Source organism: Balaenoptera acutorostrata, chromosome 3 (assembly GCF_949987535.1).
Source record: "Balaenoptera acutorostrata chromosome 3, mBalAcu1.1, whole genome shotgun sequence".
Lineage (NCBI taxonomy): Eukaryota > Metazoa > Chordata > Mammalia > Artiodactyla > Balaenopteridae > Balaenoptera > Balaenoptera acutorostrata.
In genome coordinates this window covers 165,931,351-165,958,838 of record NC_080066.1, presented here as the reverse complement: position 1 = coordinate 165,958,838, position 27,488 = coordinate 165,931,351, and the positions used below count along the sequence as shown (strand labels likewise).

Sequence of the window (27,488 nt, the reverse complement as noted above, 5' to 3'; positions counted from 1 at the left end):
CCCGTAGGGGTATGTGTATTTATATACATTATAATTTTTTTAACAAAAATGACATCATATTGAGTTTATCTTTTGTAGCTTGCTATTATCACTTAGCAATACTTTGAGAACTTTATCATTAAATATTCTTCTACATCATTTATACTGGCTGTATGTTATTGCATAATTTGATTATAACACAATGTATTAAACTTATTTCATATTGTTGAACATCCTTGTATCCAATTTTTAAGATCATAAGTGAGGTCCTCAGTTATAACATAGAGAATAATTCTTATATTTTGATATTAGGCTATGACAGTGATGTCACAAGGGAGAATGAAATCAGTTACACCATCAGAGCCTTATCAACAAATATTCGCCCAGTGTTTGGAATCAAGCCTCATTTGCAACAAAAGGAACCCTCAATTGATGAGAGGTAACAATCAAGTTTAAAACTAGATGAAGAAAAAGATATTGGTATTAAAACTTGAATTGATTGTTTAACTGAATGAATTTTTGCAAAAACTCAGTAACAGTGGTACTCTTGCATTTTACAGTTCCCAGCACCTCTTAGAAAGCGTGTTTGTCCTTAAATACTTTTTGGTGATGACACTGTCTTTTGCAAGTAGCTTAGGGAATGATGATACACATAAAGTCTATATGATTAAAGGAATCTTATTTGCTAACTTTTATAAATACATGTGATAGGGTTTCAAGAAATAATACAAATTGAATCCAATACCTATTATGTTTTAGGAAGCACATGAGCAGAGAGATGATTAAATTTTTAAAAGGCCTTTTTATCCATGTGCCTTTGATCAAGGATAGAAAGTCATTATTTTAAAATTTTTCCAAAAAGGCAAGTTGAAGTATAGCTTGTCTCTAATGGGAATTATTGGTCTTTGTATAGAATCAGCAAATCAAAAATAAGGCTATGTGCACTGCAGTTTTATGAGGAAAGAGAGAAACTGTGAGCCTGATGCTTTTGAAATCATTAGAGAAGACAGAAAGCAATAAAGAGGCATATGGATCAGTGAATGGCATGGATTTCAGAAATGAAGAGGTTTTAAGAAATGATAAAGGGAAAATTATTCAGAAACTACATTGAAGAACGAAGAAGGAGTGGGAGGTAGGAACAGCAGTGACCTCTTCTGTAGAAAGCTGTGATGAGGAAAACGTTATTTTAAAAAGTTAGTATTTGAGAGAGAAGCTAAAAATGAAAGGGAATTCATTCACAGTGAACAGAATTTGTGGAAAGTTCAAGTGAATGTATAGTTAGTGAGGATAGTGCTAAAGACCATTGGAGCTCAGCTAGATAGAAATGATATTAAAAGAAAACATTGGCAGAGGAATTTGAGTTTGCACCTATGGATTTAATATTCAGGGAAAAGAATGAAGTTGGAAGGGTGAGATACATGTTATTGATGGAGAAGGGGAGAACTGGAGATGCTGTTGAACTGAAATTCTAGGTAGAATGTTGAGGTCATGATGCCTCCACAGCTCCTCTTCCAGGTGCCCCATTTGCTGATGGTGGTATACCTCAGATAATAGCAATGGTGGGTCACCTTACAGAAAGAGGGTAGACAGTGATTATCCGTTTAGTCATCACTTATAAAGAGGCAAGTTATTAAACTAGAGGTGTGTTTTTTAAAAGCTGAGCAAGGTTGAAATGACTTGGTAGAAGGCTACATCATATAGTGCAACCGGCATGGTTTTTGGAATCAGATAAATGGGTTAAAATATTCATTTTTATCATTTGCCAGTTGTGTGACCTTGAAAAACCATTCTCTCTAAGCCTCAGTTTCCACAAAGGTAAAATAAGCATTATAATCCCCAATTTATGGAGTATTTCATGAAATGAAATAATGTATATAAGAATTTAAGTAGTAAGTCTTCACCCGCCCCTTCCTTGGAATAAAATACAAGGTAACCTAAGGATATACCTGGTTAATACTGACACACTTCCTTTTTTTTGAATTTCATTTCATTTCATTTCAGGCCGCGCCGCATGGCTTGGGATTGAACCCAGGGCCACGGCAGTGAAAGCGGCAAGTGCTAACCACTGGACCACCAGGGAACTCTCTAACAATTTTTCTTTTTGGTACTGAAATTAAATATCCACAAAGTAATGAACACTACCTATATATTTATTAATCAGAAGAGTACATATCATTATGCAAATATAGATGTTCATAATTAGAATATTTGCAGTAGAGTACTTAATATTACCTAAAAGAAATTATACCTCACAGGTAATGAAAAATGTAATATAAGGAAGAAGGAACTCTAGACATTCCCATTAATCTTTTTCATTTATTATATTGATTTTTTAAAGAAAATATTATCACTTATCAGATAAATTTGGTATGTCAGAAAATGCGACCTAATTTTAATCTGTAGGCCATCTCTCATGGTAAAACACTTAAATTTCCTCCTTCATTGCTGAAGAGACCCGAGTTCTGATAGATGGAAACATTTTACTGCTCACAAAGAATGGTTGACACTGTCATAATTGTAATCTTTGCTGTCAGCTTGCATTTTTTATAGCTAACGTTCTCAAAATTATTTTTTATTTATTTTGCATTTTGTTCTCAAATTATTTTACAATTCAGCTCTACTAAATTCTTCTGAAAATGCCAATGCAGAAGAAGTCATTATTGTGATTCATAGTTAGGAGCCTTCATTTTCATAAAATGCAGGAATCAAAGGAGATAAAAATGAAGAGATATTTCTTTCATCAGCTTTGAATTTTTGTGAGGAGATAAAATGGTCTGTATACATAATTGTTTTCATGTTTTAAATAAAGTATATTGTCATATACAAAACAAAGCACTTTTTAAACATTTAAAACAAGTGCTTGTCAAATATCTTATCCACTTAAAAGGAAAATATTTCTTCTTTTTTTTTTTTTAATTTATTTTTGGCTGTGTTGGGTCTTCGTTGATGCGCGCAGGCTTTCTCTAGTTGCAGCGAGCGGGGACTACTCTTCGTTGCGGTGCATGGGCTTCTCATTGCAGTGGCTTCTCTTGTTGTGGAGCACAGGCTCTAGGCGCTTGGGCTTCAGTAGTTGTGGCGCAAGGGCTTCAGTAGTTGTGGCACGTGAGCTCTAGAGCACAGGCTCAGTAGTTGTGGCACACGGGCTTAGTTGCTCCGTGGCATGTGGGATCTTCCCGGACCAGGGATCGAACCTGTGTCCCCTGCATCGGCAGGCAGATTCTTATCCACTGCGCCACCAGGGAAGCCCAAGGAAAATATTTCTGATGACAATTTGACAACTTTATTTAGTTGACACTTTCGTGGAGTCTTTTTCCTAAATGACATTAATAATTTTATGATTTTCTTTTTCTATAAATATTTTTATAACTAATCTTATGTATTTTAAGTAGTTACTTGTCAACCAAATTTCCAGTATTTTTGAATAAAAATATTCAAAACAATGTGACATAAAATTTAGGCCTTTTTGTATTTCATTAGAATTCTGTTGACATATTATCTTTATTCTGTTTAGTAAACTGCTACATTTTATTCATCATCAATTTTCATGTATATCTCCTTACTTTTTTCCTCTTGCTCCTTTTGAAGGCAGGGAGTAGTAAGGTAAGTATTTTAGTAAAGAAAATACTTTACTCAAAAATTTATTCTTCTATTTTGGTCTTTGTGGTATTTTAAGGTTTTTTTTCTTCCCCCCCCTATAAAACATTGAACTACATTTGTTGAGAAAGAACCAGAAAGTGAAATAGGACAAATCCTACAGAAGAGTTGCATTTATAGGTACAATATGTGGGTGTTGTTATGAGGGTCTTCATTATAATCAGTGTTTTTACAAATGACTTTTCACAAACTCCTATACTCTAATAGTTTTAGTTTTTCCTTAAATTTCAAAGACTCATAAAAACAGTCACACATATTTATCAGTGAAAACTTTTCCAGTTGATAACAAACCTGTTAGCCTCATTTAATGCTTGTTTAATGTATTCATTAATTTCAAAACATTCACATAGGGCAGTAATGATATTTGTATGTTTAATAAAATGATATGTGCAAGAAGGGACTCTTTGGAGTGCTTTTGTAGCTACCTTTAGTGAGATAAAAATGTCTTCAGACAGTTTCTGAAACAAGACAGTATTAAAAAGCCTAGTCTGTTTTAGAAGTAAAAAAGGCACCAGTAGGAAAATGCTGGCAGATAGGATGAAAAAGTAGATTTGAGATCAGATTGTGCAGAACATCAAATATTAGGCACTCCTTAATTAATTTGGCAGATAGCAGGAATTCATTATCTGTTTTAAGCAGGAGGTGATGTGTGCAAAGATATGAGTCCAGACTGTGATGTGACTTCTAAAAAAGCCCTCATAATCTTATACTATTTTAAAAGAAATAAAACATTCAGACCTAACATCAGATCTGGAGTAACTTATTCAGGACTGATCTCTGCATTTTAAAGGGACATTGACAGTTTACAGTGATCTAGAAGGAAACAGAGGGTAAAGGAATGTTGGGAGGCCACTTTACACAAAGAATAATTCATTGCTTTGGGAATCACTAGTTTCAAAAAAAGAAAACAAAGTGGAGATATAATTGCTGTAGTGGAGATATAATTGCTGTCTTAGGTATGAATGACTTTTCTGTAGGAGTGACCTCCTTGTGACGAGCAGTGTTCATGCAGAGTTTAGTAAATGACCACTTGTCATCAGTGCTATGAAGGGATGTTCTAGACATGTAAAGACGATTCCTGGTTTCACTGGGAGGATGGGTAAGATTAACTTCTGTGATCCCTTCCAGTTCTGTTCAGTCATTATGTTGTTAAGGGGAATTTTTTTTCTTTTAAGTTACTTCCTTTGCTAGAAAAGTCCCAAATCCAGCATGGTCCCGAGACTCACTCTGCCTGCTTGGTTAGACTGGCTGACTGGGAATCCCTCTTGGGTCAGAGGAGGGGGAGCTTAGTTATACGTTCCTTAGGCAGTCCTTAACAGCAGCACCAGTGCTACCAGCCGTTTAAGTTAATAAACATTAAGTAATATAAAACTGATGCCTAATAAGAACCTGCAGTATAAAAAAACAAACAAAACAAAACAAAAAAATAAATAAACATTAAGTAAGCTTAAATATTTTGTTTGAAATTCAGATTGCACTGTGGAAAAATAAGAATGGCAAGCTTTAATGTTTACAACATAGAACATGCTGATTTCTTTTCTTTTTCATCTTCTTTCTTCTGATTTCCCTGCCATGAATGGAGTAGCCCTAAGCCTAAGCCTTTTCTTATATATAGCAATAAATAAAAACAATAGCCCTTTACTATATACAATATAGTTTATCTGCATTAAACTTGTAAAAATATTTTATTACAGGAAATATTGTACTACTATTTTAAATGCAAATCTGTGTTGTAATCTTTTCCCTTTTTTATCTGCTGCTGGAAAGAGGTTCCAGGTAATCCTCTCTCTTTGCTATGTTCTATGCGGCCCAATTTTGTATCTTCGTTATCTTTCATATTTACCATTAATAATCTATGTTACTTGGTGTTCTTTACCTCTATTCACAGTTTTCCATGTTTTTCTCCTTTGAAATCAGTATCCCTGAAATGACTACATCTTAATTACTGGATTCATACTATATAAGTAACTGCTTTACTAAAATGTTATTCATTCAACTTGTATAATTTTCCAAGTTGTAGAATTTCAAGCAATAATATATCTTACATAAATTATCTTTACAAAAATTAAAATATGCTTAACCATTATACAGGATTTATAGATAAAAATTATACATTTATTAAAGCTGTCAGACAATAACATTGAATAAAGTTCAACAAAACTGACTTGGAAGAAAAGCCAAAGCTGCTGTCCTTCTTTAAAATGATTTTAGCAGAAATATTTTTAAATGTTAAATATTATAAAGTCAGTTATATTTATTACTTACAGATATTCCAAAAAGTATGTGAAAAAGGTTTGAAACCAAAAATTTTTGTGATGATTTGAGAAGTTCTTTATGGAGTGTTGCGAGTGCATTGAACGTTTATGTCACCGGTCATGCTTCTATACTTCTACATACTGCTTCACATTATATATGAAAATACACATTTCTTTTATATTACATGTTCAAGATATAACACTTCATGTACTTTTTATAGATGTATAACTTGAAAATCATTTTGAAAATGCAAATATATTGTTATGCCTGTAATTTTATGGATTTATTCAGAAATGTTGGAATTTTTTCCACTGGAAAGTTAATTTACATCATTTTCTGATTTAGTTGTTACAAAATTAATATTAAAATTTGAAAAAGGGAATTGATATATGATTGATTTAGATTCAGGATTTAGATTACTAAACATTTGAATAATGGCTCTCTGTGTTAAAACTAAACTAAATGATGTGTGGATTTTTAAAAAATTAAACAAAGGGGTTTTTTTTAGGGAAGAGTCTCCACGTTTAAATAATTCAAAATGGGAACTCTATACACCTAATGACACATTCATTATAAATAGATCCTGAACTAGTGATGGAAACAGAGAAGGAGAGGGATAGATTTGAGAGCTACTATGTACGTAAAGTTGAAAAATATGTAGTTAATAGTGAGAATAAGGGAAGAGAAGGAGTTGGAGACAATAGTAATAACCTTTTACAGAGTGTTGTATGGTTTACAGTGCTTTGTAACTGTAAAATGTCTTGCTTGACTAACTGAAGGTGATGCCATAACCATACTAGGGACTTAAGAAGAAGAGAAGATAAAGGGCACAGAGGAGCAGGTAAAGAGTACAGGTTTGAACTCACACATGACTTAACGTTGCCAACAGTATGGAAAGTTTATAGAAATATTTTCAAAATTCAAGAAGAATATACTGAGTACCTGCCATGTGCAAGATACTGAGGTAGCTACTTTAGAGCAGTAATCTAGGCTTTGTTGATAATGTACCCCATCTAGAAGTTTTTGAGTGTGTAAAACTAACATTTGTATATTTTTGTCATCAATCTGTTCTTGTGCTATTATATTAGTTACATTTATGAAACATACACCAAAGAAATTAAAAGAAAAATGAATAGAAGTTCTAGTATTTTCTTTCCACCTTTCTGCTTTAGAAGACATCAAGATACAGAGCATGGAGTCTAGTGAGAAACACAGATTGGGTTCATTTTTGTGAAGGTGTGTCAGAGACATCTGCCTCTGGAGGGCAGGTGAGAGAAGCTCAGTGAAGGCACCCAGTGATGGGTTCCTTTCCTCTTTCCCACTTCCCTGTTTCAGGCCTCCTGTGAGCAGGGCCCCGCCACAGCCAGCAAAACTCCAGACCAACAATGTCGGCAAGAAAAAGAGACCCATAGAGGTGAGGAAAATCCCACTCCCCGGTGTTAATTGGTACCTTAAAATGTATCCAGGGTTTAGTTTGTTTCCTTTTTGGAAAACATCTAAATCTTGTCATTATTCTTTATGAAAATAAATGTACTGGTGAATATTCTTTTTTGTTTGGTTGTAAAAATTGATTGCTTAACTGTCAAATCTGAGTCTTGGATTGATATCCTCTGTTCCTTTTTTATATTAATCTTTCTTTTAGTTTTCTATGAATAATACCCTGAATTGAACTGTATCTCAGAGAACTCCTAAATGTAAATGTATGGAATGATCTGTGGCTTATGGAAGCATAGGCACTTTGGCAGTGTCTTATACTTAGCAGTTTGAATTTATAAGTTAAAAGTTTAATACTTACACCAAATCAAGAACTTTTACTTCATGTGATGTATTCACTGTAGGGTTTAATGAAGGTTCTGCTTCCAAGCAAAGAAAACTTTGCACAATAATTGAGCAAAAAAGGAAGGCATTTCATAATCTCAGTATCAGCAGCAACAAGCAAACTGTGCTAAGTGAGGTCAAAAACAAGGCGTAAAGCTGTGGGAGGGTGATTGTTGTACTTCCTACCCGACTCAGCCTCACAGGGTCAGTGAAAATGGACACTTTGAGTAGCAGAATTATCTGCTAGAACTTTAGCATGGGTTATCAGAGACGACCTGCTTAGTGCACAAAGCTGATATACTGTCTGGATCCTTGAAAGTACATCACTTGGACATAAGTTATCCAGAGTTACGTATGCAGATCAAATATTTTGACTAACAGTTTAACACAAATCGAAATATTCTTCTTTTGGATGCAAGAAATATCTCAATGTTTAACACATGAAATCTTAAGAACTAAAATTCTTGGAATCAGATGACCTTGTGGTTCTCCTTTCATTTTCATGACTTTATGTAGAAAAGTATGGAATGTGTGTTTCAGCTGCCCAAAACGGGTTACATAGAGAGGTATATGTAGGTTAATTTTGTGTTTGAAATTTATAAAACATCAAAAATGCATCCTCCATTTTGACTGAAGACACCAGTACTGTATATAACAAAATAATGGTCAACAGTTAGACATGAGGAATTGTATAATGGTTTTATCATTGTTATAGGACCTTGTGTTGGAGCTTGTTTTTGGCTATCGAGGCAGAGACTGTAGGAATAATGTTCATTATTTAAATGATGGTGATGATATAATTTATCACACTGCATCCGTGGGAATTCTGCACAACATTGCTACAGGTAGGAAACCCTGATTCTCCATTCCCCACTTTTTAAAATTTAGAATTTTTAATTTAGCATCTTAAAACTCTTTGTTAAAAATATAAATAACCAAAATATGTGAATCTAGAATGTAAATATGTCATACTGTAGAACTTTCTAGTAATATTTTAAGTAACAAATTTACAGTCTTGAAGACATTTAACACAGCAGAAAAGGATTTCATAACGCAAAGCGCTCAAAGATCTCGATGAGAAGTAAAGGATTACTGTATGTTGAAAGCACGTTTTATAGCGAAACCATTGGTAACTTTATTCTATTTCCCCATAACCTAAACGCGAAAGTGGATGGTTTGGATGGTTGTCTTTGATGGTTAGTGACTGAAAGCAGCACGTTGGATGAGTGATTGCTAGGGAGCGGTCTGGAGCGGCAGTGTTCATACTGAGCCCTCGGAAAGCCAAGGAGGTTAACTAAGAAAGCTGCTTGCCTGTGCCTTGACTGATGATACCTTGTTAGATTCAAGAAAATGAGAAAATATTTCCTGATTTCTATTTAACTGATTTGATTGTTGAAAAGCAGAGAAAGTTCTCTGAGCATCATTTGATGACCAATGATGTGATAATTCTACTAGTAATACTCAGGATTAATTTTGAATTCTATTTTATTACATATAGTTGTAAACTTCATGAAAGTCTAAAAGTTAGAAGTAAAGATATAGATTATCTAGTCCAAACATTTCTGGTTTTTTCCTCTGGTAGCTTCATTCTAATTAGGTAGAGTGGGTTATGTGAGTCATAATCCCCCGACCCCTGGTCAGTATTAATAATTAATATGATATTTCTGTTTTAGTTGCCCTAAGAAAAAGATTTATCAGTATTACACAAATCAATGGCAATTTTCCATTTAATAATTTGGGTCATTTAAAAAAAAATACCTCTTAGAAAGAAAATCCTCTTTGAGGCTTCACTTATCCTTCAAAGAGAATAGAGAAGATAACAAAAGACAAATTACATAGGGATGAAAGTATAAATACACTTTCGTGTTTATACTTGTAATTTTCTTTATTTTTAATTTCCTGATTTTTAATTAATCACCTTTCTAATGATGGGATGTAGGGGGCTTCCCTGGTGGCGCAGTGGTTGAGAATCTGCCTGCTAATGCAGGGGACACGGGTTCGAGCCCTGGTCTGGGAAGATCCCACATGCCACGGAGCAGCTGGGCCCGTGAGCCACAATTGCTGAGCCTGCGCGTCTGGAGCCTGTGCCCCGCGACGGGAGGGGCCGCGATAGAGAAAGGCCCGCGCACCGCGATGAAGGGCGGTCCCCGCACCGCGATGAAGAGTGGCCCCCGCTTGCCGCAACTGGAGAAAGCCCTCGCACGAACCGAAGACCCAACACAGCCAAAAATAAATAAATAAATAAATAAATAAATAAGAAAATCCTTTAAAAAAAAAAAAAAAAGATAATGATGGGATGTAGAGAGAGATGGCAGAGGGAAGACTAAGCACCTGCTCCAGTTCTGGTTATTTGGCCTCTCACCATTATGGGGATACACTGCTATGTTTACAGTCTAAGAAGTCTTGACCTATTAGCTGATCTACTAATTTAGCCAACAGCACATATAATTACTTGTTTGTTCCTTTAACTGAACCCTCAGCCCTGGGAAATATGAAGCCCATTTCACTTCAAGAAGTTGTTTTTTTTGTTGTTGTTGTTGTTGTTGTTATTTTTAAGTTGTTTTTTTTTAATTAATTAATTAATTTATTTTTGGCTGTATTGGGTCTTCGTTTCTGTGCGAGGGCTTTCTCTAGTTTCGGCAAGTGGGGACCACTCTTTATCGCAGTGCGCGGGCCTCTCACTATCGTGTCCTCTCTTGTTGTGGAGCACAGGCTCCAGACGCGCAGGCTCAGTAGTTGTGGCTCACGGGCCTAGTTGCTCCGCGGCATGTGGGATCTTCCCAGACCAGAGCTCGAACCCGTGTCCCCTGCATTAGCAGGCAGATTCTCAACCACTGCGCCACCAGGGAAGCCCTGAGAAGTTGTTTTAAAGTAATGTTAGATATGTTAAATGACATTTCTAAAATGTTTTCTTTGGTTTTGTTTCGCTTTTCGGAGGACCTAGTATTGATGGTACTCTATCATCTGGACCCAGTCTACCGTCCTGACCTCATTTCCCACCTCTCCGTTTTACTTGCACAAGCCTACCTTTACTGCCTCCTGCACAGTCATAGTCTGCTAAGGTCTCTTCACTGTCACTACTGCTAGAGGAATCACATTACTTCTTTGATCAGGATTCTTCAGTAACTCCCCCACTGACTACAGAATAAATATGAAATTTAATAATAGGCTTGTTTTCAAAATCCTCTGTAATTCTAGTTTCAATTTGCCTGCCCAACCTATTTCTTACTTTTCTTTTTTGTTACCCTACACTTCAGCCAAATAAGCCATCTGTATGCATACCCAGTACTTTCCTGCCTTTGTACCTTTGCTTCAAGTATCCCTCTCCCTGGAAGACCCTTCCCCACTCACGTTCACATTTACAGAATCTGTCATGTCAGTCCAGAAGTGCCATCTGCTCGTAAGAAGAAGAATCTGCTACAAATTCCCATAGCATTTTGATCTTTAACTCTCTTGTGGCACTTGATGTCTTCAATCTCGTATTACATGGTTTATGCCTTTCAGGGTTCTGTTACTTTAAGGATTTCTTGGTCATGTTTCCATCCTTAGGATGAAGTGTATATGTTGTGCTCAAAAAATATGTGTTGGGACTTTCCTGGCAGTCCAGTGGTTAAGACTTGGCGCTTCCACTGCAGGGGGCACAGGTTCGATCCCTGGTGGGGGAGCTAAGATCCTGCAAGCCGCACGGCACGGCCACAAAAAATATATACATGTATGTGTGTTAAATAAGCAAGTAAGTTAAACACAGCAGTTTATTACTCTGTGTAAGTGCAGTTGACTATTTCACCTTAAAGTTTTCAGATTTAATTCTCAAATTCTTTTTTTTCTAGGGACTCAGAGTTTTTATCAGGAACATAATGATGATATTCTGTGCCTCACTGTAAATCAGCACCCCAAATTTATCAACATAGTGGCAACTGGCCAAGTAGGTATGTTTCTGTATTTTAAAAAGAAACAATTTTAAGTAATTGTCTTGTTCAAATTAATGTAATATCTTAGGAAAAAAACTAAAATATATTTGTGTATTGTTCAAAATGCATTTATACATAGAGCAGATACTCAGTTTTACCATATTATTTGCTTCCAGGTACCTTTCTCTCACTTGGGTTATCTGAGTTGGTTCAGATGGTTCAGAATTAAGAATAAGCTATTTTATGGCAGTTGAAATAGTTGGATTTAGTCCTTTAGCAGAAACTTCTGATGAGCAAAAAGTTTTAGTTCAATAGCATATAAAGCAGAAAGGAAGAATTTGAGGAGGGAATGGTAAATAAGAGGAGCCGAAAAGTAACTAGACTGAGAGGGAGAGCACATCTGCCTCAGCAGGGCATAATCTAGAAAGAAGAGAGAAGCCGAGTCTGTTCCATGTTAGTAGAGCCCTTCTGCCCTTTTCTTTGGCAGTGATCTAATTTGCCAACTGTTTTTGAAATCCCCTATCTTGCTGTCTTCTTTCAACTCTATAGAAAACTTAAACGAAGGCTGTATCTCCACAAGCAAAATGTTGAGAGGATAGTAGGTCTCTTTAGGCCATATCTACCAGTCATTGATCACTGTGACTACTACAGAATAGACACGGTCAGTCACATCTTCACAACCCTGGTATAATTTGTAAAAATGATCAAAATCATTGGGTTTATTGGATCTCAGTGGGCCTCAGTTGCTAAGCCAGCTTCCCAGATGTCTTTTTCTTCTTGAAAAAGATAATTTATGCTTTTAATATCTCCATTTTTCATAAATTACTAAACTGATCAGTTAGAAACTTGTTCTCTGGATCAATTAGTTCTACAGTTATGCCACAAAGACCCTTGCAGTCTTCCTTTCTGTAAAGTTTTCTACTTTTGAAAAGAAAGTAGACCAATACTTCACCTGTTATATACAAAATATTCTAATCTTTGAATATATATATATATTTTTTTTTATCGACATATAGTTGATTTACAATGTTGTGTTAGATTCTGGTGTACAGCAAAGTGATTCAGTTATATATAAATGTATGTATTCTTTTTCACATTCTTTTCCATTATGGTTTATCACAGGATATTGAATATAGTTCCCTGTGGTATACAGTAGGACCTTGTTGTTTATCTGTTTTATATATAGTAGTTTGTATCTGCTAATCCCAAACTCCTAATTTATCCCTCCCCCACCCCCTTTCTCCTTTGGTAACCGTAAGTTTGTTCTCTATGTCTGTGAGTCTGTTTCTGTTTTGTAAATAAGTTCATTTGTGTCATATTTTAGATTCCACATGTGATATCATATGGTATTTGTCTTTCTCTTTCTGACTTACTTCACTTAGTGTGATAATCTCTAGATCCATCCATATTGCTGCAAATGGCATTATTTCATTCTTTTTTATGGCTGAGTGGTATTCCATTGTGTATATATACGACATCTTCTTTATTCATTCATTTGTTGATGGACATTTAAGTTGCTTCCATGTCTTGGCTCTTGTAAATAGTGCTACTGTGAACATTGGGGTGCATGTATCTTTCCGAATTAGAGTTTTCTCTGGATATATGCCCAGGAGTGGGATTGCTGGGTCATATGGCAACTCTATTTTTAGTTTCTTGAGGAACCTCCATACTGTTTTCCATAGTGGCTGCACCAATTTACATTCCCACCAGTAGTGTAGAAGGGTTCCCTTTTCTCCACAACCTCTCCAGCATTAATTATTGGTAGACTTTTTGATGATAGCCATTCTGACCAGAATCAGGTGATAGCTCATTGTAGTCTTGATTTGCATTTCTCTGATAATTAGTGATGTTGAGCATCTTTTCATGTGCCTGTTGGCCATCTGTGTGTCTTCTGTGGAGAAATGTCTGTTTAGGTCTTCTGCCCAGGTTTTGATTGGGTTGTTCATTTTTTTGTTATTCAGTTATGTGAGCTGTTTATATATTTTGGAAGTTAAGCCCTGTTGGTCGAATCATTTGCAAATATTTTCTCACAGTCCATAGGTTGTCTTTTCATTTTATTTATGGTTTCCTTTGCTATGCAAAAGCTTATAAGTTTGCATAGGTCCCATTTGTTTATTTTTGCTTTTATTTCTATTGCCTTGGGAAACTGACCTAAGAAAACATTGGTACAATTTATGTCAGAGAATGTTTTGCCTGTGTTCTCTTCTAAGAGTTTTACAGTGTCATGTCTTATATTTAAGTTTTCAAGCTATTTTGAGTTTATTTTTGTGTATGGTGTGAGGATGTGCTCTACCTTCATTGATTTTCATGCAGCTGCCCAGCTTTCCCAACACCACTTGCTGAAGAAACTGTCTTTTCTCCATTGTATATTCTTGTCTCCTTTTCTAAGATTAATTGACTGTAGGTGTGTGGGTTTATTTCTACACTCTCTGTTCTGTTCCATTGATCCATATGTCTCTTTTTTGTGCCAGTACCATGCTGTTTTGATTACTGTAGCTTTGTAGCATTGTCTGAAGTCTGGGAGGGTTATGCCTCCTGCTTTGTTCTTTTTCCTCAGGATTGCTTTGGCAATTCTGGGTCTTTTATGGTCACACATAAATGTTAGGATTATTTGTTCTAGTTCTGTGAAAAATGTTATGGGTAATTTGATAGCGATCACGTTAAATCTGTAGATTGCTTTGGGTAGTATGGCCATTTTAATGATATTAATTCTTCCAATCCAAGGGCATGGTATATCTTTCAATTCTTTAAATCATCTTCAATTTCCTTTATCAGTGTGTTATAGTTCTCAGCATATAAGTCTTTCACCTCCTTGGTCAGGTTTATTCCTAAGTATTTTATTTTTTTTTTGATGTGATTTTAAAAGAGAATGTGTGGGCTTCCCTGGTGTCGCAGTGGTTAAGAATCCACCTGCCAATGCAGGGGACATGGGTTCAAGCCCTGGTCCAGGAAGACCCCACATGCCGCAGAGCTACTAAGCCCATGCGTACAACTACTGAGCCTGTGCTCTAGAGCCCGTGAGCCACAACTACTGAGCCCACACGCCTAGAGCCCATGCTCCACAACGAAGCCACCACAGTGGGAAGCCCACGCACCACAACAAAGAGTAGCCCCTGCTTGCTGCAACTAGAGAAAGCCCATGTGCAGTGACGAAGACCCAATGCAGCTATAAATAAATAAATAAATTTTTTTTAAGTGTGTTTTTACTTCTCCTTTCTGATATTTCATTGTTAATGTAAGAAATGCAACAGATTTCTGTATGTTAATCTTGTATCCTGCTACCTTGCTGAATTCATTTATCAGTTCTAGTAGTTTTGTTTAGAGTCTTTAGGGTTTTCTATATATATCATGTCATCTGCATATGACAGTTTTACCTCTTCTCTTCCAATTTGGATACCTTTTATTTCTTTTTCTTGTCTGATTGCTGTGGCTAGGACTTCCAATACTCTGTTGAATAGAAGTGGTGAGAGTGGGCATCCTTGTCTTCTTCCAGATTTTAGCAGGAAGGCTTTCAGCTTTTCACCATTGAGTATTATGTTGGCTGTGGGCTTGTCATAAATAGCTTTTATTATGTTGAGATATGTTCCCTCTATACCCACTTTGGTGAGAGTTTTTATCATGAATGGATGTTGAAGCATCCAAAAGCATTTTATTAAATGCTTTTTCTGCATCTATTGAGGTGATCATGTAGTTCTTTTCTTTTCTTCTCTTTTCTTTTCTTTTCTTTTCCTTTCCTTCCCTTCCCTTCCCTTCCCTTCTCTTTTTTCTTTTCTTTTCTTTTCTTGTTATGGTGTATCATGTTGATTGATTTGTGTATGTTGAACCATCCTTGTGACCCTGGGATGAATCCACTTGATCAAGGCCTATGATCTTTTTTATGTGTCGTTGGATTCAGTTTACTAATATTTTATTTAGAATTTTTGTATCTATATTCATCAAAGATATTGGCCTGTAGTTTTCTTTTTTCGGTATTGTCTTTTTTTTTTTTTTAATTTATTTTTTGGCTGCATTGGGTCTTGGTTGCTGCACACGGGCTTTCTGTAGTTGCAATGAGCGGGGCCTACTCTTTGTTGCGGTGTGCGGGCTTCTCATTGCAGTGGCTTGTCTTGTTGCAGAGCACAGGCTCTAGGCGTGCAGGCTTCAGTAGTTGCAAAATGCGGGCTCAGTAGTTGCAGTACACGGGCCTTAGATCACTCTGGCTTCAGTAGTTGTGGCACGTGGGCTCAGTAGTTGTGTCACATGTGTTCTAGGGCATGTGGGCTTCAGTAGTTGCAGCTTGCGGGCTCTAGAGCACAGGCTCAGTAGTTGTGGCACACGGGCTTAGTTGCTCCATGGCATGTGGGATCTTCCTGGACCAGTGATCGATCCTGTGTCCCCTGCATTGGCAGGCAGATTCTTAACCACTGTGCCACCAGGGAAGTCCCTTTGGTATTGTCTTTGTCTTGTTTTGTTATTAGGACAATGACAGCTTCATAGAATGGCTTTGGGAGTGTTTTCTCCTCTTCAGTCTTTTGGAAGGGATTGAGAAGAATAAGTATAAATTCTTTGCATGTTTGGTAAAAGTCCCCAGTAAAGGCATCTGGTCCTGGACTTCAGTTTGCAGAAACTTGTTCTTCTAGGTTTTCCAATTTGTTGGCATATAATTGTTCATAGTATTCTCTTACGGTTCTTTGTATTTCTGCAGTATTGGTTGTTATTTTTCCTCTTTCATTTCTTATTTTGTTTATTTGGGTCCTCTCTCTTTTCTTCTTGGTGAGCCTGGCCAGAGGCTTGTCGATTTTGCTTACCCTTTCAAAGAACCAGCTCTTGGTTTTATTGATTTTTTTCAATTGTTTTTTAAAATCTCTATTGTATTTATTTCCTCCATGACCTTTATTATTTCCTTCCTTACGCTGGCTTTAGGTTTTGTTTGTTCTTTTTCTAATTCTTTTAGGTGGTAGGTCAGGTTGTTTATTTGAGTTTTTTCTTGTTTTTTGAGGAAGGCCTGTATCGCTATGAACTTCCCTCTAAGAACTGCTTTTGCTGCATCCCATAGATTGTGTATGATTGTGTTTTCATTGTCATTTGTCTCAAGGTATTTTTTTTTTTTTTTAGAACTTTGTTTTACTTGAATTGAGTTTTTAATTAATTAATTAATTAATTAATTAATATTTTTGGCTGTGTTGGGTCTTCGTTTCTGTGCAAGGGCTTTCTCTAGTTGTGGCAAGCGGGGACCACTCTTCATCGCGGTGCGCAGGCCTCTCACTATCGTGGCCTCTCTTGATGCGGAGCACAGGCTCCAGACACGCAGGCTCAGCAGCTGTGGCGCACGGGCCTAGTTGCTCCGTGGCATGTGGGATCCTCCCAGACCAGGGCTCGAACCCGTGTCCCCTGCATTGGCAGGCAGATTCTCAACCACTGCGCCACCAGGGAAGCCCAGTCTCAAGGTATTTTTTAATTTCCTCTTTCATTTCATCATTGATCCATTGGTTTTTTTTTTTTTAATAACAAGGTCTCCTGTATCCATTCTTCTTTTTTTTAATTAATTTATTTATTTATGTTTGGCTGTGTTGGGTCTTCATTTCTGTGCGAGGGCTTTCTCCAGTTGCGGCGAGCGGGGGCCACTCTTCATCGCGGTGCACGGGCCTCTCACTGTCGCGGCCTCTTGTTGTGGAGCACAGGCTCCAGACGCGCAGGCTCAGTAGTTGTGGCTCATGGGCTCAGTTGCTCCATGGCATGTGGGATCCTCCCAGACCAGGGCTCGAACCCATGTCCCCTGCATCGGCAGGCAGACTCTCAACCACTGCGCCACCAGGGAAGCCCCGATCCATTGGTTTTTTAGTAGCATGTTATTTAGTCTCCATGTAATCGTTTTTTCTCATTTCTCTTTCTGTGGTTGATTTCTAGTTTCATGCTGTTGTGGTCAGAAAAGATGCTTGAAGTAATTTCTGTCCTCTTAGATTTGTTGAGGCTTGTTTTGTGTCCTAGTATGTGGTCAATCCTAGAGACTGTTCCATGTGCACTTGAAAAGAATGTGTATTCTGTTTGTTTGGATGTAATGTCCTAAAAATATCAATTAAATCCAATTGGTCTATTGTGTCATTTAGGATCTCCATTGCCTTATTGATTTTCTGTCTGGAAGATCTGTCCATTGATGTGAGTGGGATCTCCTACTATTATTGTACTCCTGTCAATTTCTCCCTTTATGTCTGTTAGTATTTGTTTTACGTATTTATGTGCTCCTATATTGGGTGCATATATGTTAACGAGTGTAATATCCTCCTCTTGTATTGATCTTTTTATCATTATATAGTGACCTTTTTTATCTTTTTTTATGGCCTTTGTTTTAAAGTCTATTTTGTCTGACGTGAATATTGCTATCCTCGCTTTCTTGTAATTTCTGTTTGCATGAAGTATCTTTTTCCATCCCCTCACTTTCACTCTATGTGTACAGTAAGTCCCCTACATATGAACCTTCAAGTTGTGAACTTTCAAAGATGCGAACATGCATTCCATCAGTGTCAGGTGTGAGTGAAATTGCAGCTTGCCCTCCATCTCCTGTTGCTGACGATCCTTCAGCTCTACTGTCTCCCACCTCCTCTCTCTCCTCCAGTCAGTAACTCTTCTTGCCTGTTTACTCAATGCCAGCCCCTGTATGCCAGCTGTTGTACTGTACTACTGTACTTTTCAAGGTACTGTACTGTAAGATTAAAAATGTCTTCTTTATTTTTTGTGTTTGTTTGTTTTTTATGTATTATTTGTGTGAAAAGTATTATAAACCTATTACAGTACAGTACTATATAGCCAGTTGTGTTAGGTGGATACCTAGGCTAACTTTGTTGGACTTACGAACATGCTCTCAGAACAGAACTTGTTCGTATATAGGGGACTTATTGTATTCTTCGCCCTAAAGTGGGTCTCTTGTAGGCAGCATACTGTAGGCTCTTGTTTTTTGTATGCAATCTGCCATTCTGTGTCCTTTTTTTTTTTTTTTTTTTTTTTAGTATCATGGAGACTTTTCTTATGTTTTTCACACTGTTTTAAGGCTTTGGGTGAGATTTTTCAGGCTTAGGAGCATAATTACTATTTACAGCTGTACTTGAGAGTACATATGATTTTCTTTTTTTTATTGAACTATTGATATAATTGATTTACAATGTTTTGTTAGTTTCAGGTACACAGCAGAGTGATTCAGTTATACATACACACATATCTATTTTTTTTCAAATTCTTTTCCCATATAGGTTATTATAAAATACTGAGTATAGTTCCCTGTGCTATACAGTAGGTCCTTGTTGGCTATTTCATATATAGTAGTGTATATATGTTAATCCCAAACTCCTAATTTATCCCCTCCCCACTCTGTGTCTTTTGTTTGGAGCATTTAGTTCATTACATTTAAGGTAATTATTGATAGATATACATTTATTACCATTTTAAACCTTGTTTTGCAGTTGTTTCTGTATTTCTTTGTTCTTTTTTCTTTTTGTTTTCTTTTTGTGGTTTGATGATTTTCTTTTGTATTATGCTTATGTTCTCTTCTTTTTGGTTTTTGTGACTCTGTTGTATGTTTTTGATTTGTGGTTACTCTGTTTTTCACTCTGTTTTTCAAGTATGTTAACTCATTACTATATCTTTTTGCTTTAGACTGGTAGTCCTATAGACTCAAACACATTATAAAAAAAAAAATCGGGAGTTCCCTTGTGGCCCAGTGGTTAGGACTCAGTGCTTTCACTGCCAGGGGCCTGGGTTCGATCTGTGGTCAGGGAACTAAGGTCCTGAAAGGTGTGCAGTGTGGCCACAAAAAAAAAAAAAAAAAAAAAAAAACCACTTGACATGTCTCTAGCATTTCATAATAAAGAACGACCAAAGGAATAAAGAGACTTTGAGACAAACAAACAAAAAATCTACAAAAAATCTACATTTCTTACTCTCCTCCCCCACATTATATGATTCTGATGCATCTTTTACATCTTTGTGTTTATCCTTATGATGTTCATTGTAGTTATTGCTTTCACAAATTTTTTTTTGATTTTTAAAAAATCTGTCTATTGGCTTATTTGATTTACTTTCCAATTGTGATTTTCTCTTTCCTGTACATTCTTGCTTCTTTTCTATTTAGAGAAGACCTTTCAATATTTCTTTTAGGATAGGTTTAGTATTGCTGTATTCTTTTAGTTTTTGCTTGTCTGAGAAATTCTTTATCTCTCTTTCTATTCTAAGTGATAATATTGCTGGGTAGACTATCCTGTTTTGCAGGTTTTTCCCTTTCAGGACTTTGAATATATCTTGCCACTCCCTTCTGGCCTGCAATGTTTCTGTGGAGAAATCAGTTGAGAGCCTTATGGGTGTCCCCTTGTCATTAACTCTTTATTTTCTCTTGCTGCCTTTAGAATCCTCCCTATGTCTTAAAACTTTTGCCATTTTAGTCATAATATGTCTTGGTATAGGTCTGTTTGGGTTCATCTTGTTTGGGACCCTCTGTGCTTTCTGTACCTGGATATCTGTTTCCTTCTTTAGGTTTGGAAATTTTTCAGCCATAATTTCTTCAAATATATTTTCGAACCCCTTTTATTTTTCTTCTCCTTCTTGGGATCCCTCTTATGCGTAAATTGGGATGCTTTATATTATCCCATAGGTCTTGTATATTGCTTTCATTTTTTTTTCATTTGTCTTTCTGTCTGCTGATCTGATTGGAGGATTTCCATTATTCTGTCTTCCAGATCACTTATTCATTCTTCTGCATTATCCAGTTTGCTATTTATTGCCTTCAGCTCAGCTTTTGTCTTGGCAAATGAGTTTTCTAATTTTAATCGGCTCCTCTTTATAGTTTCTAATTGCTTTTTTTTTTTTTTTGGATAAGGAAGCATGTATCCCATGTATTAGCAGCCATCTTTTTTTTTTTTTTTTTTTTTTTTTTGGCTGTGTTGGGTCTTCGTTTCTGTGCGAGGGCTTTCTCTAGTTGCGGCGAGCGGGGGCCACTCTTCATCACGGTGAGCGGGCCTCTCACTGTCGTGGCCTCTCCTGTTGCGGAGCACAGGCTCCAGACGCACAGGCTCAGTAGTTGTGGCTCACGGGCTTAGTTGCTCCGCGGCATGTGGGATCTTCCCAGACCAGGGCTCAAACCCGTGTCCCCTGCATTGGCAGGCAGATTCTCAACCACTGCGCCACCAGGGAAGCCCCTCTAATTGCTTTTTATAGTAATCTGCATTTCTATCAATAGCCCTTCTTCATTCCTTCAGTATTTTCATTACTTCCTTCTTGAACTTGGGGTCTAGTAAACTGGAGAGGTCTGCTTCATTGTTTGTTCTTTCAGGGGAACTCTCTTGATCTTTAAATCGGGAGTGGTTCCTCTGCTTCTTCATTTTACTCATATTTCTCTGACTTTATGAGTTTAAGAGAAACAGTTATCTACTGTGGTCCTGAAGGGCTTTTTATGTGGAAGTGTCCCTGTGTATGCTCCATGAGTCTAATATTTTTAGTGCGAGGGCTGTTTTTACCATGGATACCTGCCACATCTTTCCTCAGTGTGTGTTGGCCATTATCCCCTTGATAGGGGGTGTAATTGTTGTTGTGGTGACCAGAGCCTGCACTGGATGTTGAATGGGCCCTCCTTTTTGGTCTGTGCTTGTCACAGCCCTGTTGGGGGCAAGGTCTGCTCCCCACTTGTTGGAGTAGACACCCCCAGATCCGTTTCTGAACTGCGGTGTGAGGTAGGCGGGGCTGGAGCAGGGACAGGAGCCACTGAGTATTCCTTTGTAGGAGCTGTCCATCAGGAAGTGCGCTCTGTGATGTTGCCTGTCACCCGTTGTGTGGATTCACAAAGTACACTGTTTTGGCACTGCCCTCGGCCCCACCTCAACCATGGGAATTCAGGCAGTTGTCCTGGGTGTCCCTCAGATGCTGTGCTCACAAAGCCACTAGCACAGAGGTCCTTGGTACAGAACTGCTGAGATCAGGTACCGGGACTGCCAAAGTCTTGCACCTGGACCCATCGTAGAGCTACTGAGTCAGCCCAGACTGTGGCAAAGCCCACAGCCACTATCGCTGGACCCGCCCCATCCACGAGATCACCAGTAATCTGCTTGGATGTCCCACGGGCACTGAGTTTACAAAGTGCCTAAATTCACAGATCCCACAACCGCTGGGACACTCAGATTTCAACCCTGCTTCCAAAGTCACACGGCCCCTGGGGATCGGTTTGGATTTCAGCCCTCCCTCCAAGTATGGACAATCCTCTGGTGCTTACACTCTCCCAGAGCTCATAGAGGCAGAGCTGCGCCCGCCATGAGCACTCCAAGAATAGGAGGCTGCTATGGCAGGGGCCCTGCCCATCCCTTCAAGCATTAACAGTGGGACTTCAGTGGCAGACCCAAGCTCCTTCCTGCGCACACCCCTGATTGTGGCTTGGACCACACTTCAGCCCCTTCAGGTTGTCTCCACACAACCAACCCCAGTCCTCTCCCCAGATCTGTCCTCTGAAACCCAAGTTTCAGCGTCCAGCCCCCCCGCACACACCAGCAAATGCGCATCTCAGGCTGGGGAGGGCAGGGAGGTGGCCAGGACCCTCTGTGTTGGTCTCTATCTGTTCCGCCTGCTGTAAACCGGCTGCTGTACTCTTCTCTGAGCCTCTGAAGCTCCCTTTCTGTCCCAGCTGATCTCACCACCAGTGAAGAGACTTCCCAGGGTGAGGGAATCTTTCCTCTTTCATAGCTCTCTGCCAGGGGCACAGGTCCCGTCCTGATTCTTTTTTTTTTTTTTTTTTTTTTCTTTCATCCTACCTGGTTACGTGGTGATCTTTCTTGCAACTTTGGTTTTATGAGATCTACCGGCGTTCAGCAGGTATTCTGTGAGAAGGGTTCCACATGTAGATGTAGTTCTGATGTATTTGTAGAAGGTGAGCTCCACATCCTTCTATTCTGCCTCTTGATCCAGCCTTTCTAATCTTTGAATATAAATACGTAGATCTCGCCCATTTTCACACTAAGTTTTTGAAATTGAAGTCTTCTTTTCACTTTGCATGAGGAATAAGAGACCAAGTTACCATTTTGGTCATGAAAGCATCATGTTTAGTGCCTCTTGGCATATAGTTATTGATCAGTTAATTTTTATTAAGTTCATTTATTCAACAAATTTACTGAGTATCTGCCACGTGCAAGGTATTGTTCTTGGTGCTTGGGATATAAGCAGCTTACAAAAAAAGACAAAATCTCTATGTTAGTGGAATTTACATTCTATGAATGGAATCCTAGAAGGCATGGTTCTTCCATTTCCCAGCTTTGCTCCTTCTCCTTTTCTTTCCCCTTCTCTCCCTTTAAAAAAGCAACTTTGTTTAACATATTAGGGCTATAGTTTTCTCTTTTGATTAAGAAATGTTGTGGTCACAAATTAATCTTTCATGAAATTTGACCTTCTCTACTTCTTTCCTTTTTTAAAATTGAGATATAATTGACATAAAATATTATGTTAGTTTCAAATGCATGATTTGATATTTTTTGTATTCTTTCCCTTTTGTTGAAAGGCAACACTATAGAGAATGTGGAATGGCTAATTATCTCCCCCTCTCTGTCCTTCCAAGTCAAAGTTCAGGCAGTACAGAGGTGGATTTTAGATCATGTATGTAGTTCTGTGCCTTGCCCTACTTGTACCATTCCACAAGACATAAAATTCTTTACTGATGACTAATTAAGTGTAAGAAGGACTCAAGATCAAAGAGTAAGAGACTTTTTCTCTTCTGAACCTAAAGAAAATTGAATCAGTAGTTACTTTGCCTGCCAGGCTTGTTTAAAACCCACAAAGCACGAAAACACTTTATAAAATGTATATGGTTCTCTTTGTTAAAAAGTCATATAAATCATAGAGGTACTGAAATATTTGCTTTTGTGGTATTTTAGCCAGTTACATTCAAACTTTTCTTTTTTCTTGGAATCTCAGCGCCAAATATATCATTTTATCCATCACTAGCTGTCCATCATTAGATGTTTGAATTTCCTTTGTTACATATTTGATTAAGGATCCCCCTACATGTGCTTGAACCCCATTATCACTTGATGCCTAACAGAGTAACCTAACCTCTCCTTAGGAAGCTCTGTTTTTTTTTTTTTTAATAAACTTATTTATTTTATTTATTTATTTTTGGCTGCGTTGGGTCTTTGTTGCTGCGCGCAGGCTTTCTCAAGTTGTGCCACTTTCTCGAGTGGCGAGCAGGGGCTGCTCTTCGTTGCGGTGCGTGGGTTCTAAGCACGCGGGCTTCAGTAGTTGTGGCATGTGGACTCAGTAGTTGTGGCTTGTGGGCTCTAGAGTGCAGGCTCAGTACTTGCAGCACACGGGCTTAGTTTTTCCATGGCATGTCAGGTATTCCCAGACCAGGGTTCGAACCCGTGTCCCCTGCATTGGCAGGCAGATTCTTAACCACTGCGCCATGAGGGAAGCCCAGGAAGCTCTGTTATAAAGTGCTTCTTCATATAGAACCGAAATTTGTTTCTCTTTCATTGCAATTCACTGGTCCTCATTTTGGGGCACCCAGAGTATTTAGACCTGTGATGTTTAGGTCTTCATCTGTACTCTTAATTGTCCCAGGCCCTGCAGATATTCTGGGATAAGCCTGATCGCCAAAACCAAACACCCTCAGTCTTTAAACCATTCTTCATGTGACATAGTTTCAAGTCCTCTCATCATTTGGTTGTTATCAGAGCATGTTCAAAACTAAAAGTGGTATATCCTGACTGGTCTGTTCAGCAGAGTCAAGTACTTCATTACCTTTTCTCTCGTATTCCAGGTCAGGATACGATAAGTCTACATATGTCATTGAAATAATTATTTCATAGGGATATAAAGCGCTACCAAAGCACAGAACAATCATCTATCTTGAAAAGATTCCTAAATTTTTCTGCTTTCTTTCTTGCAATGGACTACTGCTTCTAAAATTGTGGTTGATAAGTATTTCCACTGCAAATATAATAATGAGTTTTGTGTTTTCTTTTTTGGCAATCTTTTACTCATACAGAAAATGTTTAATTAAAAAAAAATAAGAAAGGGGTTAATTTGTGGCCTGAATTAAGAGCTTTTTTTTTTTCTTGAGTTACATGCTAACTTTTGCCATCATTTCTCTCAGAAGGGTTAGATCTAATTCTTCCCTGCATGTAGAGATCCATTAAAGCCCAAAGGATCTATTAACAGGGCATTTTTTAAACCAAAATAAAGTCAGATCAATTCTAAACCATATCAATATTATTTTAAGTTGTTATATTTAAAATTTCATGTAACTCACTATATATAAAGAAAATATTGATCCAAAGATTGAAAGGTCATATGCATAGAATGTTAATATGCATATGTAATTGAAATTAGTGGCTTTACTTACAGTGTACTCAATTTTGCATAATAAAATTAATTTTGTATATAACAATTACTTAAATTACTTAAAATTATCATTTTATGATAATTGAGTTTTTACAAATTTTGCTTATAGTATTTATGGATAATTATTATTCTGCTATTTTTCCATTATAGGTGATTCAGCAGACATGTCAGGTAAGGAAATTAATCATTTTCTATTTCAGTCATATTGTTAAGTAATGATAGCCCAAATTTTTATAGAGTAATAAGATACTTGAACCTATTTTGGATTTTTTTAAAATTAAGAAATACAGCATTTTAATGTCATGATGCTGAGCCCTGTCTGCAATAATAAGTTTTTTTTTAAAAAAAGCTAATATATTTTGACCTTCTTAGTGTGCCCAACATTGTTGTAAGTCATCACAAGAATTCTTCATAGTAGATATTAAGTCGCCAATATCACATAGCTGGTAAGAATAAAGGTGGGGCTAAAACTCAATCTTAAATATGAATCAATAAATTTTATTGCCTAGAAATAAAATTTTTTTTAAATTTATTATTTTTATGTAACCATCTTAATTATTACACATACTAGATCAACAGAGCATTTAAAGATTTGAAAATAACTTTTTATTATTGATTTTGACCATGGCTTTGTGAAGTTAAAAAGCTGTTAGATGAACAATGCATGTCTGTTGTTTTTAGATATTATAATAACTAGGCTTTTCAACTGTATTTCAGTTTACATAATATAGTAAGAATTAGCAGTTTGATAAGAAAACATTTATTTGATTTCTACCAATTTATGTGATTTGTATCCATTTCCCTCCCCTCCTCCAGGGTAAAGCATGATTTTGTGATTTGACTATTTAACTACAAATTTATTCCACACAACAGGCAAGGTCCTTGCTCTCTTGGTCTACACTCAAGAGCAGGGGTTAGCAAACTACAGCCCTTGGGCCAAATCTGGTCCAGCACCTGTTTTTGTACAGCCCATGATTGAGTATAGTTTTTATTAATTTAAGTAGTTGGAAAATAACACGGGAAGAATAAAATTTCACAAAACATGAAAAGTATATGAAATTCAGATTTCAGTATCCATAGATAAAGTTTTATTGGACACAGCCATGCTCATTCAGTTACATATTGTCTATGGCAGCTTTTGTGCTTTAATGGCAGAGTTGAATAGTTGCAACAGAGACTGTTTATAACACTCTCATTGCTTTCCACTGCTGCTTAGCACACTACAGATTGCAGTAATTCTGTTTTAAAACTTGACAGGTTTTGAGTGCTGCGTATATTGCTATTCCACAACATTTTTTTGTTGTTGAAGTATAGTTGATGTACAACATTATATTAGTTTCAGGTGTACAACATTGTGATTCATTTTTTTACAGCTTATACTCCACTAAAAGTTATTACAAGATAATAGCTATAATTACCCTGTGCTATACAATATATCCTTACCTATTTTATACAAAGCAGTTTGTATCTCTTAATCTCGTACCCCTAATTTGCCCCTCCCCTCTTTCCTCTCTCCTTAGGTAACCACTGGTTTGTTTTCTATGTCTGTGAGTCTGTTTCTGTTTTACATATACATTCGTTTGTATTGTTTTTTAGATTCTACGTATAGGTCATGTCATACCGTATTTGTCTTTCTCTATCTGACTGACTTCACTAAATATGCTATTCTCTAGGTCTATCCACATTGCTGCCATTTTTTTGTTTTTTAACCAGTGTATATCTATCATGTCAAAACAAGGGAGGGGAAAGGAAAATAGACTTTGAATGTCAAACTCAAAAGGCACAGTGAAGTGTGATTATGTTGTTATGAAATTAGTTGGTAAAACATTGTGTTTATTATGCAATGATACTATAGCTGTGCTGAAAGAATACAATATATGTCAACATTTTCACACTAAACTTTATCACAGTATTCCCAGTTCACAGGAAAGCAAAAATCAGAAAAATTAGAAACTTTAAAACAATATCTCATCACAACAGAATTTCTTCAAAAAAAAATAAAATAAAATGTGGCTACAACCTAAGTAAGGTTCTGAATGACTCGTTTGTTAGCTAATCAAGAAAAGCTGTTTATTACTGTGAGTTAATTAAATCATGTTTGATTGCAACGAACAAGTGTCCAGAGAAAATAAACTTAAGACTATTAGCTTTTTGGCAAAAACCATTGCTAAAAGAACTGAGGACATTGGGAACAACATGAGTAGTCACTAAAAACAAGACCAAAAAAAGAAAGATGATTTTTAATGGTTTCCCTTGGCTCTTGATGGGTTGACAAATGTTGCCAGTTGTTTATTTGAGGAATCAGTGCAGACTTTTAAGTGACTGAAGTTTGCCTCTATGAACGGTGTCCATGGAACAACTACAAAAGATAATATTTTCAAATAAGTTAAGAAAACATGAATTCAGTACAACCTGAAGTGGAATCTGCTAAGATGTATTACAGCTGATGGTGGTAAAAATATCTGTGGAGCTAGAGCAGAAAAGGGGATAGTTGATTAAATTTAAAAGGCTTATAATCATTTAAGGCAT

At 37.0% G+C, this 27,488-nt stretch overlaps 1 protein-coding gene across 1 annotated transcript in view; it reads left to right on the top strand.

Moving 5' to 3' along the window:
• EML5 (EMAP like 5) overlaps positions 1–27,488 on the top strand; it is a 167,900-nt gene that overhangs the window by 120,653 nt on the left and 19,759 nt on the right. The window contains exons 27-31 of the mRNA XM_057542111.1: positions 292–418; positions 7,225–7,303; positions 8,423–8,552; positions 11,538–11,636; positions 25,110–25,130. Coding sequence (XP_057398094.1) covers positions 292–418; positions 7,225–7,303; positions 8,423–8,552; positions 11,538–11,636; positions 25,110–25,130 — 456 coding nt within the window. The remainder of the gene's footprint in view (positions 1–291; positions 419–7,224; positions 7,304–8,422; positions 8,553–11,537; positions 11,637–25,109; positions 25,131–27,488) is intronic.